This window comes from Bufo bufo, chromosome 8 (genome assembly GCF_905171765.1).
Source record: "Bufo bufo chromosome 8, aBufBuf1.1, whole genome shotgun sequence".
Lineage (NCBI taxonomy): Eukaryota > Metazoa > Chordata > Amphibia > Anura > Bufonidae > Bufo > Bufo bufo.
The window spans coordinates 209,754,726-209,771,007 of record NC_053396.1 but is presented as its reverse complement, the minus strand read 5'-3'; the positions used below and the strand labels follow the sequence as shown (position 1 = coordinate 209,771,007).

Genomic DNA, 16,282 nt, shown 5'->3' with positions numbered 1-16,282 from the left:
TTTTAACCCCTCCAGCCCTATTGTACTATGCAGTCTGTATTCAGAATGCTATTATTTTCCCTAATAATGATCGGGTCCCCATCCTGATCGTGACCTAGCAACCGTGCGTGAAAATCGCACCGCATCCGCACTTGCTTGCGATTTTCACGCAACCCCATTCACTTCTATGGGGCCTGCGTTACGTGAAAAACGCACAAAGAGGAGCATGCTGCGATTTTCACGCAACGCACAAGTGATGCGTGAAAATCACAGCTCGTGTGCACAGCCCCATAGAAATGAATGGGTCAGGATTCAGTGCGGGTGCAATGCGTCCACCTCACGCATTGCACCCGCGCGGAAAACTCGCCCGTGTGAAAGGGGCCTAAGCACTGCAGATTTTCCTCAAGCAATTCCTCTTCAGAAAATCCGAGGCATACATGTACCGACTAGCAGTGCTACTGTGGAGAACACCTCCATAGGGCGGCACCATATGAATTCTAATTGGACACGCTGGCACACTAAGGGGGTCATTTACTATCCAGAAATACACTTATATTAGGCGTATTTCTGGCACAGATGGTGGCGCAAATGTTATTTGCACTGCAATCTGCAACTTTTTACTGCTCAAGCCAAAAAGTCGGGGTGGTGCGGGCGGGAAAGGGTCGGGCTGGGAGGCCCGTCTCATTCATCATTTTCTACGTCTGTAAAATGGTCTAAATGTAAGACATTTAGGACGCTGGATGCGCCAAAGTTATGTAGAGGCCGGCGCCTCTATTTAACTCCAGCAGGTCCACGGCCAGCATACGGGGTAATTAAGACCAATGTCTAAAACGCCGGTCTTAATCAATGACCCAAGTGCCTGTAGCATTCTGTACGCAGCTCCTGATCTGTGTGGTACGTATGTTCAGACAGCAGATTCTTCCATCGGACATGACTGCCGTAGTGAACACACAAACATAACCTGCTGCCCGTATCCTGACCGCCAGGAACCACGCTGTGCAGCAGAATGAAGGGCCTGGGGCACTGCAGACACTCCTGGGCCTGGTGCTGCCACTCCATGTCCGCCCCAACAGTGACGGACCACAGCTCCCCAGCAAGTGCCACGACTCTTTCAGGCCTAACCAAAATCCGTGCATGGCTCCGTTCACATCTGCATGTTGCGACTGACCGCCGCTCCATTCATCTCTATGGGAGTTCCGGAAATGGCCGAGCGCTGTACTCCGCTGTCTCTGGAGCTCCCACCAAGATGAATGTAGCGGCAGGAACAACAGTGGACATGCAGGAAACAGACGAAACAGACGAAAAAGTAGACGAAAAACGACACCCATCCAGGGGCTGGCGTCGTTTTTAAGACAGATGCACAGACTTTAATAGGTTATGAAGAGGCACACCCCTCGTCATAAATTAGGCACATACTACGGCAGTGCAGAGGGAACAACTAAGACCGGTGTCCCCGACCAGGGTCAACCCGGATCGCCCCAATACGACCAGGCATACACCCTGGCAGGGCTGCTGACGCTGATTAAAATAGCTATCGTATCTGACGGTAGTAGCGTTGTGGAGAAATTTGAACTTTTATGAATATGCAAATTAGCTATTTGGAGCACCAGGAGGCGGGGTTATGTGGCTCTAACACCGCTCCAAACTGACGCCCCTGTCCTTCAAGTCACGCTCCCCTCCCTTTAAATTGACAGCCTGCACACTCGCTGTCTTCGGTCCGACTGCGCCACGCCTTCCGGGTTCAGTGACGTGAGCAGAGCGTGTGCAGTGCAGTATGCATCCTCGCTCTGCGGGATGAAGCCGAAGATGATGTGCGTTGTCAATCCAAACGGAGGGGGCGTCAGTTTGGAGCACCAGGGGCGTCTCTGGAGCGGTGCTCAAACTGCATAAGCCCGCCTCCTGGTGCTCCGATAGTTTATTAGCATATTTGTAAAAGTCCAAGTTTCTCCACAACAGGTATCGTTTTAATCAGCGTCAGCAGCCCTACCATCTGGTTATATCGGGGCGATCCGGGTGACAGAGCCACTTTAAACACTAAAACACAAAAGACAATGCAGAAAACCACAGTGAAAATCAAACATGGCCGACCTGTTTTCCTCCCAAGAGCAGATGCCCCACAGGGCGGTCTGACAATCCCCTCTTACACAGTAGATGTCCAGCTGTGAGAAAGCTAACAACGCCCAGCATGCCCGGACAGCCTCCGGTTATTAGGGCACGTTACATGGAGAGCCAGAGGTTGGCGTTAGGGCTCATGCACGCAAACGTATCTGTTTATGCAAACCACAAATTGCGTTTCCACAAAACACAGATACCGGCCGCGTGCCTTCCGCATTTTGCGGAGCGGTACGTCCTGCCCTCTATAGAACAGTCCTATCCTTGTCCGTACGGATACGGACACGCACACGGTGCGCAGTCCGCATCTTTCGCGGCCCCACTGAAGTGAATGAGTCCGCATCCGACCTGCAAAAAATGCGGACAAAAAAAACACGTTTTGTGTGCATGAGCCCTCAAGGGGATGTCATTTCTGTCCAAGATTTTGCTGGCAAATTCGCAGCAAAATATTCAAGAATGACATGCGGTTTTGCTGTGGATCTGCAATGGACCTCCCCTCGTGGACTACAAAGGGTTAAATCCGCTGAAAATCCGGATGTATAAACTGACGAGTGTCAGTTTTAAAACCTGCACCGCTGATCACTTTCCGCAGCGTGTGGATGAGGTTAATAAAATGGCATCCACTTGCTGCTACCGTACAAGCTGAAGATTTTAGGCCCACAACTCCACAGCGCGTCCGCCCCGCGGGACCGTGCTAGAATAACCGTAGACGCAGTCCCCATGATTCTCAACGCACCCCAAGAAACATCCAAATAAAAAAGTTGTTTTTTTGTTATTGGCGGTAGGTGGCTTCTTTTCAAAAACGCAGCACGCTGGGGCTTTTGGTGCCTTTTCAGGCTTTTTTACATCACGCTATCGCTAGACACGCTAGACGCATTTATAACTTTTTACTTCTCGCGTCACTTTCTAAAAGTGTTTGCAGCTTAGCGGGAGTGGACGTGACCTCCCAAGGCCCAACGGATTTACTATCATTTAAGTCTCAAACTGGTGTAAATGATAGTTCAAATCTATGCCAGCTCATAGCGGGTGCAGATCTGACCCTCTGGCGCATGCACGGTAATGCGCCAAGTTTATTCTTATCTCTTAATACATTTGATGCATTTTGCGCCGACGGACTTTATACTAAAAGCTCATGCACACGGCCGTTGTCCGACCATGCCCGCATTGCGGGACCTTGCACCGGCCATGTGCACCCATGCACTTGAACAGGTCCGCAATCCGGAAGGTCGGTGCTTCCGTGGGGTTTCTCTCCGTGCCTACTCACCCCCAAAAAATAGAACATGTTCTAATTTTTTGCCGCGCGGACAGATCACGGACCCATTCGGCGCTTGTTTCTGCGGAACGGCTGGACAACGGCCGTGTGCACGAGCCCTAAGTTTGTGGTGTATCTGTCCCATAGTGAGCAAAAATGGCAAAATAAAAAAAAACGTACCAAAAATGCAGTCAAAACTCAACGCATGCAGTTAGTGCTGTACACATGGGGCGTCTACGCTTCAGATTGTCTGCCTGGAATTGCGGGCAGAAAAACCGTAGCATTTCCATTAGCAGCAAAGTGGATGAGATTTGGGCCTCATGCACAGGATCGTGTCTTGTCCGATACCCTTTTTTTTTTTGCAGATCACACACGGACTTGTTCATTTCCACCAGGTTTCTGGTTTGCGGACTGCAATACGGACACGGTCGTGTGAATGAGGCCTTACACCAATGCAGATTTTGCCCCGTCTGGATGCGCCCTAACCTAGACCAGTGCAAACCACAATACTACATCTGCCTCTACTGCTTAATTTACGACCAGGGAACCACATCACACTCCATCTGCATTACCGTATCAGCATCATGCACAGCCTGTCACCGAGAGCTACGACCAAAAGAGCCAGAGAAGACGGAAGGCCAAGAGGTGGACACAGGATGATGACCAGGGGATGGACATGACTGCAGACCCCCCCAGGAGCCAGGCTGATCACTTGGTGGTCTCTCAACTTTTCTACACATGAATAGAAAACCACCCACATTGGCTCCGGGGGCTTTAGTCCTGCCCTGATGATGATGATGATGATTAACAGGATGATGGACCTAAGATTTCCTAACGGCTCCGAGACCTGTAAGCAGAGTTACTGCAGTGATAAGTTCTCCTCTTGGCTCTGAAATGATAGGAGACAATCAGCAGATCAGGAAACAGTCATCACTCTCCTCCATTACCTATCATTCAGAAAGGATTGTGATCATGGTCGATCGCACGGCCGCGATTACAGATTTACCAATCAATTGAGAAAAAGGACAAAAAAAAAAAAAAATCCCATCATAGACACCACGTTCTCCGCCGAGACCTGGAACAGCAGAGCAGCCACCAAAACAAGGAACGGCAGAGTCCGGGAAGCGCCAGACGGGCGACACAGGGAGGCACACAGAAAGTTTGAGAAAGACGGCAACACAGTCCAGTAGACGGGCACCGGAGGCAAGTTCAGAGAAAATGGGGAACAGGGGGGGGTCAGAGAGGGTCAGGATTTAAGGGGGGGGGTTGAGGACACAGCAGGCAATGTTTACCTCTGAAGGGAGCATAGAACATCATTCCACAGCTAAGACGTAAATCTGGACATGGAAAGTCCCCCGGAGAAGACACACCGGGAGGAGGTAAGAAGTCTAATCACATTGAGGAGGGCTCACTGCAGGAGGAAGAGAGGAATGGAGACAGCAGGAAAGATGGATCGAAGGAGACACTGAGATGATGAGGATGGGATGAAGGTGCCGGAGGTATCGAGCGATGGAGCATGGAGGGAAGAGGGATCGGGGAGAAGGGACCTATTTACAAACACTGGCGGAGAGAGAGGGAGAGCAAATTAAGAAAAGGGGTGTTCAATTAAAAGGAGGAAAAAAAAATAAGGAGTCTTAATGGTGGGGGGACGGAAAAAGGGAAGAAGACGGGGGAGAGAAAAAGGGAAGAGGGGAGGAGAAGAAGAGGAGATATTGTCTAAAAAAAAAAAAAAGAAAAAAAAAGAAAAAAAAAAAAAAAGGAAAAAAAACCCCAGGCCGTCAGGTTTTGCAGCTGGAAATGTAAAGAGAGGGAGGGGGGGAAAGAAGAAGAAGAGGAGGGAAACGGGAGAGATGGAGAGAGCGGAGGAGGAGGAGGAGGAGGATGCTCGGAATGAGATGCTGCATCAGATAGAGGAGGAGGAGAGAGGACGGAGGGACGAGAGGGGACGCAGGGACGCTGGATGCAAGTGTCACCTTAATCTGCATCCATTAGTTGTGCATCAGTGAGCCCAAGAGCTGACCCTCTAAGAAGGAGGCGGAAAAGAGCCGCAGCCTGGCTGCCTGCCCCGTCCTCCGCACAGGCACACACAACTTCTCCTGTGGAAACCATCCAGACGGCAATCATCTCCATGACACCGGGGGCTGGCAGCGCTAGCGACAGGCTGCTCCGCCGTCCAGAGCCCCTGCGAGGGCCACGGGGGTCCGAGCGCTGAGCCCTAGCCGTGGGGAGAACGTAATCATATGCAAATCATATGCGGAGCATTACAGGCAGCGGGAGCAGAAGAGGCACCAAATACAACACGTAAAAGACACAGCGATCAATACATACATGACATACACGTGTGCAGCATATACATCATATACCCCTGTGTGTGCAGCATATACCCCTGTGTGTGCAGTATACACATTATATACCCCTGTGTGTGCAGTATACACATTATATACCCCTGTGTGTGCAGTATACACATTATATACCCCTGTGTGTGCAGCATATACATCATATGCCCCTGTGTGTGCAGTATACACATTATATACCCCTGTGTGTGCAGCATATACATCATATACCCCTGTGTGTGCAGTATATACATCATATACCCCTGTGTGTGCAGCATATACATGATATACCCCTGTGTGTGCAGTATACACATTATATACCCCTGTGTGTGCAGCATATACATCATATACCCCTGTGTGTGCAGTATATACATCATATACCCCTGTGTGTGCAGCATATACATGATATACCCCTGTGTGTGCAGTATACACATTATATACCCCTGTGTGTGCAGCATAGACATCATATACCCCTGTGTGTGCAGTATATACATCATATACCCCTGTGTGTGCAGTATATACATCATATACCCCTGTGTGTGCAGCATATACATTATATACCCCTGTGTGTGCAGTATACACATTATATACCCCTGTGTGTGCAGTATACACATTATATACCCCTGTGTGTGCAGTATATACATCATATACCCCTGTGTGTGCAGTATATACATCATATACCCCTGTGTGTGCAGCATATACATTATATACCCCTGTGTGTGCAGTATATACATCATATACCCCTGTGTGTGCAGCATATACATTATATACCCCTGTGTGTGCAGTATACACATTATATACCCCTGTGTGTGCAGTATACACATTATATACCCCTGTGTGTGCAGTATATACATCATATACCCCTGTGTGTGCAGTATACACATTATATACCCCTGTGTGTGCAGTATACACATTATATACCCCTGTGTGTGCAGTATATACATCATATACCCCTGTGAGTAGAGTATATACCCTTATATTAAATATCCTGAGTGCAGTATATACCCATACATTACATACCCCAGTCTGTACAGTATATACCCCATTATCCACCCGTGTGCACAGTATATACATTATACACCCAGTATACATATCCCTGTCTGTGCAATATACACCCTGTACATTATATACACCCTGTGTGTGTATATATATATATATCCCTACATTAAATACTCCAGTCTGTGCAGTATATAACCCTACATTATACCCTGTGAATACACCATATATATCTTATACACCCTGTCTGTACAGTATATACCCCTGCATTATATACCGTATGTACAGTATATACCAGTCTGTGCAGTATATACACCCTACATTATATACCCCGTGTATGCAGTATATACCCCCTGTATACATATATACCAGTCTGCATGCTATATACCCCTACATTATACACCCTGTATATATATATATCCATGTCTAAGCAGCATATGCCCCCTGTATACATATATACCAGTCTGTACAGTATATGCCCCCTGTATACATATATACCAGTCTGTACACTATATGCCCCCTGTATACATATATACCAGTCTGTACACTATATGCCCCCTGTATACATATATACCAGTCTGTACAGTATATGCCCCCTGTATACATATATACCAGTCTGTGCACTATATGCCCCCTGTATACATATATACCAGTCTGTACAGTATATGCCCCCTGTATACATACATACCAGTCTGTACAGTATATGCCCCCTGTATACATATATACCAGTCTGTACACTATATGCCCCTGTATACATATATACCAGTCTGTACAGTATATGCCCCCTGTATACATATATACCAGTCTGTACAGTATATGCCCCCTGTATACATATATACCAGTCTGTACACTATATGCCCCCTGTATACATATATACCAGTCTGGACAGTATATGCCCCCTGTATACATATATACGAGTCTGTACACTATATGCCCCCTGTATACATATATACCAGTCTGTACAGTATATGCCCCCTGTATACATATATACCAGTCTGTACACTATATGCCCCCTGTATACATATATACCAGTCTGTACAGTATATGCCCCATGTATACATATATACCAGTCTGTACACTATATGCCCCCTGTATACATATATACCAGTCTGTACACTATATGCCCCCTGTATACATATATACCAGTCTGTACACTATATGCCCCCTGTATACATATATACCAGTCTGTACACTATATGCCCCCTGTATACATATATACCAGTCTGTACACTATATGCCCCCTGTATACATATATACCAGTCTGTACAGTATATGCCCCCTGTATACATATATACCAGTCTGTACACTATATGCCCCCTGTATACATATATACCAGTCTGTACAGTATATGCCCCCTGTATACATAAATACCAGTCTGTACAGTATATGTCCCCTGTATACATATATACCAGTCTGTACAGTATATGCCCCCTGTATACATATATACCAGTCTGTGCAGCATACGCCCCCTGTATACATATATACCAGTCTGTACACTATATGCCCCCTGTATACATATATACCAGTCTGTACAGTATATGCCCCCTGTATACATATATACCAGTCTGTACAGTAAATGCCCCCTGTATACATATATACCAGTCTGTACAGTATATGCCCCCTGTATACATATATACCAGTCTGTACAGTATATGCCCCCTGTATACATATATACCAGTCTGTACAGTATATGCCCCCTGTATACATATATACCAGTCTGTACAGTATATGCCCCCTGTATACATATATACCAGTCTGTACAGTATATGCCCCCTGTATACATATATACCAGTCTGTACACTATATGCCCCCTGTATACATAAATACCAGTCTGTACACTATATGTCCCCTGTATACATATATACCAGTCTGTACACTATATGCCCCCTGTATACATATATACCAGTCTGTACAGTATATGCCCCCTGTATACATATATACCAGTCTGTACACTATATGCCCCCTGTATACATATATACCAGTCTGTACAGTATATGCCCCCTGTATACATATATACCAGTCTGTGCAGCATATGCCCCCTGTATACATATATACCAGTCTGTACAGTATATGCCCCCTGTATACATATATACCAGTCTGTACAGTATATGCCCCCTGTATACATATATACCAGTCTGTACACTATATGCCCCCTGTATACATATATACCAGTCTGTACACTATATGCCCCCTGTATACATATATACCAGTCTGTACAGTATATGCCCCCTGTATACATATATACCAGTCTGTACAGTATATGCCCCCTGTATACATATATACCAGTCTGTACAGTATATGCCCCCTGTATACATATATACCAGTCTGTACAGTATATGCCCCCTGTATACATATATACCAGTCTGTACAGTATATGCCCCCTGTATACATATATACCAGTCTGTACAGTATATGCCCCCTGTATACATATATACCAGTCTGTACAGTATATGCCCCCTGTATACATATATACCAGTCTGTACAGTATATGCCCCCTGTATACATATATACCAGTCTGTACACTATATGCCCCCTGTATACATATATACCAGTCTGTACAGTATATGCCCCCTGTATACATAAATACCAGTCTGTACAGTATATGTCCCCTGTATACATATATACCAGTCTGTACAGTATATGCCCCCTGTATACATATATACCAGTCTGTACAGTATATGCCCCCTGTATACATATATACCAGTCTGTACAGTATATGCCCCCTGTATACATATATACCAGTCTGTACACTATATGCCCCCTGTATACATATATACCAGTCTGTACAGTATATGCCCCCACCACCACTACGGACAGAGAAGCGGATGGAGAATGCACACATGTAACTGCACACACGCATGCAGCCTGCCACCCCCTGACATGTATGTGACGGATGACATGAGGATGCGGCGCTCCCGCCATCGTTCTGCAGCATTTCGGGCGCACACACGGATGGACATGACGCGGTCAGCCCCTGAACACACACAGACATGTACACATGTACGTGCTCGTAGGCGTAGCATGTAAATATACACACATGAAGCGTCACCCCGGGATACAACTCCCATGGTGCACCGTTGCCTCAGGCTGCAGCCTCTGTCTCTGCGTCAATGACCTCAATAAAGTTGCGCGGAGAAGACAGAGTACTCGTTCCTATAGAAACGTTGCGAGCGCCATACTGCTAGGGGCGGAAGTGGCTTGCCTAAAAGACGGAAGTAGGTGTGTAGGCCTAGAAGAGTCGGAGGACGGACGCCATGTTTGTGGTGGCAAAACTGTAAATTAAAGAAATCATCCCGGTGAGAGTTCAGTGGCGGCGTGCGGCTGCTGCGCGGTAATTGGGGACATGGAGGTGGCGGGTGTATGAAAACGACTGAAACCTGCTTCCCTATTGGGGTCGCTGGCGGCATAGTAAGGGGCATCCACAGAAGGGAGGTATTATTGAATAAGTACTGCAGAAGAGACAGGCTGGGACTTGTAGTCCGCCTGATAGTGGTGCACTGGTATGTTTGGAGTCCAAGACTGCAGGAAAAATCCAAAGTAAAGGTGCAACACTTGACTGCAACTTTGTATTTCATTCTCGGGATGTCTGCTTGCTGCCAGTGAATGCTTCACATGCTGTAGTGAGCCTCTATTCAGTGACTGCACCAGCAGAATAGTGAGTGCAGCTCTGGAGTATAATACAGGATGTAACTCAGGATCAGTACAGGATACGTAATGTATGTACACAGTGACTGCACCAGCAGAATAGTGAGTGCAGCTCTGGAGTATAATACAGTATGTAACTCAGGATCAGTACAGGATAAGTAATGTAATGTATGTGCACAGTGACTCCACTATCAGTATAGTGAGTGCAGCTCTGGAGTATAATACAGGATGTAACTCAGGATCAGTACAGGATACGTAATGTATGTACACAGTGACTGCACCAGCAGAATAGTGAGTGCAGCTCTGGAGTATAATACAGGATGTAACTCAGGATCAGTACAGGATAAGAAGTGTATGTACACAGTGACTGCACCAGCAGAATAGTGAGTGCAGCTCTGGAGTATAATACAGGATGTAACTCAGGATCAGTACAGGATAAGTAATGTATGTACACAGTGACTCCACCAGCAGAATAGTGAGTGCAGCTCTGGAGTATAATACAGTATGTAACTCAGGATCAGTACAGAATAAGTAATGTATGTACACAGTGACTGCACCAGCAGAATAGTGAGTGCAGCTCTGGAGTATAATACAGGATGTAACTCAGGATCAGTACAGGATAAGTAATGTATGTACACAGTGACTGCACCAGCAGAATAGTGAGTGCAGCTCTGGAGTATAATACAGGATGTAACTCAGGATCAGTACAGGATAAGAAATGTATGTACACTGTGACTGCACCAGCAGAATAGTGAGTGCAGCTCTGGAGTATAATACAGGATGTAACTCAGGATCAGTACAGGATAAGTAATGTATGTACACAGTGACTCCACCAGCAGAATAGTGAGTGCAGCTCTGGAGTATAATACAGGATGTAACTCAGGATCAGTACAGAATAAGTAATGTATGTACACAGTGACTGCACCAGCAGAATAGTGAGTGCAGCTCTGGAGTATAATACAGGATGTAACTCAGGATCAGTACAGGATAAGTAATGTATGTACACAGTGACTGCACCAGCAGAATAGTGAGTGCAGCTCTGGAGTATAATACAGTATGTAACTCAGGATCAGTACAGGATACGTAATGTATGTACACAGTGACTGCACCAGCAGAATAGTGAGTGCAGCTCTGGAGTATAATACAGTATGTAACTCAGGATCAGTACAGGATACGTAATGTATGTACACAGTGACTGCACCAGCAGAATAGTGAGTGCAGCTCTGGAGTATAATACAGGATGTAACTCAGGATCAGTACAGGATAAGTAATGTATGTACACAGTGACTGCACCAGCAGAATAGTGAGTGCAGCTCTGGAGTATAATACAGGATATAACTCAGGATCAGTACATGATAAGTAATGTAATGTATGTACACAGTGACTGCACCAGCAGAATAGTGAGTGCAGCTCTGGAGTATAATACAGGATGTAACTCAGGATCAGTACAGGATAAGAAATGTATGTACACAGTGACTGCACCAGCAGAATAGTGAGTGCAGCTCTGGAGTATAATACAGGGTGTAACTCAGGATCAGTACAGGATAAGTAATGTATGTACACAGTGACTCCACCAGCAGAATAGTGAGTGCAGCTCTGGAGTATAATACAGTATGTAACTCAGGATCAGTACAGAATAAGTAATGTATGTACACAGTGACTGCACCAGCAGAATAGTGAGTGCAGCTCTGGAGTATAATACAGGATGTAACTCAGGATCAGTACAGGATAAGAAATGTATGTACACAGTGACTGCACCAGCAGAATAGTGAGTGCAGCTCTGGAGTATAATACAGGATGTAACTCAGGATCAGTACAGGATAAGTAATGTATGTACACAGTGACTCCACCAGCAGAATAGTGAGTGCAGCTCTGGAGTATAATACAGGATGTAACTCAGAATCAGTACAGAATAAGTAATGTATGTACACAGTGACTGCACCAGCAGAATAGTGAGTGCGGCTCTGGAGTATAATACAGGATGTAACTCAGGATCAGTACAGGATAAGAAATGTATGTACACAGTGACTCCACCAGCAGAATAGTGAGTGCAGCTCTGGAGTATAATACAGGATGTAACTCAGGATCAGTACAGGATAAGTAATGTATGTACACAGTGACTGCACCAGCAGAATAGTGAGTGCAGCTCTGGAGTATAATACAGTATGTAACTCAGGATCAGTACAGGATACGTAATGTATGTACACAGTGACTGCACCAGCAGAATAGTGAGTGCAGCTCTGGAGTATAATACAGTATGTAACTCAGGATCAGTACAGGATACGTAATGTATGTACACAGTGACTGCACCAGCAGAATAGTGAGTGCAGCTCTGGAGTATAATACAGGATGTAACTCAGGATCAGTACAGGATAAGTAATGTATGTACACAGTGACTCCACCAGCAGAATAGTGAGTGCAGCTCTGGAGTATAATACAGGATGTAACTCAGAATCAGTACAGAATAAGTAATGTATGTACACAGTGACTGCACCAGCAGAATAGTGAGTGCAGCTCTGGAGTATAATACAGGATGTAACTCAGGATCAGTACAGGATAAGTAATGTATGTACACAGTGACTGCACCAGCAGAATAGTGAGTGCAGCTCTGGAGTATAATACAGGATGTAACTCAGGATCAGTACAGAATAAGTAATGTATGTACACAGTGACGTGTAGAATACAGGGTAAGAGGGCCCCCTGCTGGGATTTTCGTTGAGTGCATACATTTTCATTCCCAGAAAGGCATTCAGATGTATACTGTGACTGGTACATTCACTTTTTGGGGGGCAAACAAAGCTCGAATAAATAATTTTTGGACTCTGCTTTTCTTCTTCTTTCTTGACAGAATAAATTAGTAAAATCCACTATTCTTTCAGGTAAATTAGCCAGAAATGAAAGGAAAGCAGGTCAAACAGGGTCCAAAAATGAATGGTTTGAGCTGTGAAGCGAATGTACTGTCATGGTACAGGCCTGAATATTTTTCAGGTTTTAAAACCTACACGTATACCCCCGATGGAAGGAATAATGGGGGCCTAATGCAGTATGAACCCGACTCAGAGGGGCAAGGCTAATTCGCATGAACTTATTTTTTGTCCGTTCCGGTTTTTTGCAGCCCGTATGTGGAACCATTCACTTCAAGGGGGCCACAAAAAAATTTGAAATACTCTGCGTTCCATGTCGGTTCCGCAAAAAATAAAATAAAACATGTCCTATGGTCTGCATTACGGACAAGGATAGGACTTTTCAATTAGGGGCCGGACGTTCCATTCCGTAAAATGCGGATCACACACGGCCGACATTCCATGTTTTGCAGATCGGTCATGTGCATGAGCCCTCAGAGAATGTTATCCCCTATACACAGCATAGGGGATAACTAATAGATCTGTGAGGGTCCTACGGCTGGGACACCCACCGATCACGAAAATGTGATCCCATTGAGCCCCCCCCTTCCTGAAATGGACGGAGTGGCTGGTCGGAAATGCGTGCAACTTTGATGGGAGCCCTGGATATGGCAAGCTCTCTTCTTCTGTGGATAGGGGATCATTTTCTCTATCCGGAATACCCCTTTAAAGGGGTTGTCTCATCATGGACAATGGGGGCATATCGCCCCCCACTGCTATATCGATAATGGAGCCCCACAAAGTGGTGGCTAGAGGACTCCGATCCGGCTCCCCATAGAAGGGAATGGGAGCATACCACGCATGCGCGGCCCCCGCTCAGATTCATTTCTATGGGGCCGAGCCAGCGGCAGTGCCCCCTTCTTCATTTGCGGGCCTCCGTTCTCAATATAGGTGCGGGTCCCAGCGATATGCCCCCGTTGTCCATGATGAGACAACCCCTTTAACTAATGTTAGGTCGTGTGTGCGGAGTGATTACAGCTCATGTGTCTTGTCTTCTAGGGCGGTGTATGTATCCGGTCTCCTCCTCTCTGAGACTCGGGGCTTTGCTTGTAGCTGGATTTGTAAGTATTACAACCCTAGAAATATTTTATGGAATAAGAGAAAAAGGGGCTGTTTTTTAATAGAAATATGGAGCAGGCTCAGGAGCTGAGCTCATACCCATAGGTGGTGCCAGAGGTGTAATAACTCCCATTTAATGCCTCAAGTGTTATGGTCAGTAGCGACTGCGGCATCTAAGAGGTTAGACAAAGGGAGGGGGCTCAATCTGTCTTCTAGTGGGACCCCTATGGCAAAATTTCATGATTCTGAAGGCTCCCAAGCCTGTGATAGGAAACTGCCTGTTATCCAATTTCAAGAAAACCCCCTCACATGTGCCGGGCCCCTCACTGGTAATATACTTACCCCCATCCTGGTCCTTGCATCGCCACTGCTGCTTTTCCCTGCGCACGGATGAAAACATCCGATGTCGGGGTGGGGGGGAGCAGTCAGACGGGGACAAGACCTCCCTAGCGTCACCCGCGATGCTAGGAGGGCTTGTCCCTGTCCCCACCTGCCATTAGCTGCTCCCCCCGACACCGGATGTTTTCATCCGTGTGCAGGGAGAAGCATTAGCGGGGACCAGGAGGGGAGCGGGGTAAGTATATTACCGTGAGGGGCCAGCACATGTGGGGGAGGGGTTTTCTTGAAATTGAATAACCCCTTTAAGAACTGCCTGCAGCAGGGCTTTACATAAAGCTTGTAAAAATCCCATAGACTTTAATAGTATAGTAATGCAGTCTATGGTATAAATGTTTAGAGGATCACATGTTCAAGTCCCTCAAGGGGACTAAAAATGACAGTAAAAAATCACCCCGCCCCTTTCCCAATTTTACATCTAAAAATAAATGATGTAAAAGAGTAGAATTGGTAAGATGTTCATTCTATGAAAATACTAAAATATTTATTATCCGCAGTGAATACTGTAATGGAAATTAATTTTGGTCACATCCCCTACTGAAAAAAATTTAATAAAAAGTGATCACAACATCATCTGTACTCCAAAAGGACACCAGTAAAATCTGTAAAGGTATTGGTTTTGGAATATGAGGATGCAAAGACTTTATTTTTTTAGTTTTTTCTTATTTTTAGTACAACATATAAACTACATCAGTGTGGTATCACTGTAATGGTACCGACCGCAGAATGAGCTCGTCATGTCATATTAGCCAACCATGACTGCTGTGACAACAAAACCCAAACACCGTAGAGGAATTGCTTTTCAGTTTTATCCCCCAAAAATTTTTTATTTTATTTTTTCCCAATTTCCCATACACGATGTGCTAAAGTTAATACAACTTGTTCCACCAAAAAACAAGCCCTCGTACAATTATGTGAACAGAATGTGTAAGAAGGCCATGTACACCTTTGGGGACAATTTATTATTGCATTGTACTCATTTTTAGCTAAAAATCTTTTTTTCATTTGGTCTATATTAAAATTTTGAGCCTCTGTCTTTGTGCAACCTTGAGTTTCTCTAGTAGCAGGCTCTGAATTTTCACTCTTTTTCCATCAGGCAGCTCAGCTGACAGCTTCTGATCTCTGACCTCCTAAACAGGGGCGGCATAGTGTAAAGACAAGTAATTGCTCCATTCAAGTGAATAGGACGAGGAAGTAGCGCTGGTACAGAGTAGCGCTGGCCTCCCGAGCTGATCAGCATGGGTGTCGGATCCCCACCGATCAGACATATGTCATCAATATACAGTCATGTGAAAAAATTAGGACACCCTTTGAAAGCATGTGGTTTTTTGTAACATTTTTAATAAATGGTTATTTCATCTCCGTTTCAACAATACAGAGAGATTAAAGTAATCCGACTAAACAAAGAAAACTGAAGAAAAGTCTTTTCAAGATCTTCTGTAAATGTCATTCTACAAAAATGCCTATTCTTACTGAGGAAAAAGATAGGACACCCTTGCCCCTAATAGCGAGTGTTACCTCCTTTGGCTGAAATAACTGCAGTGAGACGGTTCTTGTAGCCATCTACCAGTCTTCGACATCGGTCTGAGGAAATTTTACCCCACTCC

The 16,282-nt window shown here is 45.5% G+C and overlaps 2 protein-coding genes across 14 annotated transcripts in view; one reads left to right on the top strand and one right to left on the bottom strand.

The window, feature by feature from the left end:
• The window catches only part of SYNGAP1 (synaptic Ras GTPase activating protein 1), a 199,911-nt gene extending 190,096 nt beyond the window's left edge, over nucleotides 1-9,815 (bottom strand). For all 11 annotated transcript variants that reach the window (XM_040442656.1, XM_040442660.1, XM_040442661.1 and 8 more), the window contains exon 1: nucleotides 9,710-9,815. In XM_040442656.1, the coding sequence (XP_040298590.1) occupies nucleotides 9,710-9,740 (31 nt within the window). In that variant the 5' untranslated portion in view covers nucleotides 9,741-9,815. The remainder of the gene's footprint in view (nucleotides 1-9,709) is intronic.
• A 156-nt stretch (nucleotides 9,816-9,971) lies between these two features.
• Nucleotides 9,972-16,282, top strand: part of CUTA (cutA divalent cation tolerance homolog) — a 30,385-nt gene continuing 24,074 nt past the window's right edge. Inside the window, exons 1-2 of one of the 3 annotated variants that reach the window (XM_040442654.1) lie at nucleotides 9,972-10,003; nucleotides 14,220-14,281. In XM_040442654.1, the coding sequence (XP_040298588.1) occupies nucleotides 14,228-14,281 (54 nt within the window). In that variant the 5' untranslated portion in view covers nucleotides 9,972-10,003; nucleotides 14,220-14,227. Of the gene's footprint in view, nucleotides 10,173-14,219; nucleotides 14,282-16,282 lie in introns of all 3 variants that reach the window. The other 2 variants (XM_040442653.1, XM_040442655.1) reach the window with 2 other exon arrangements.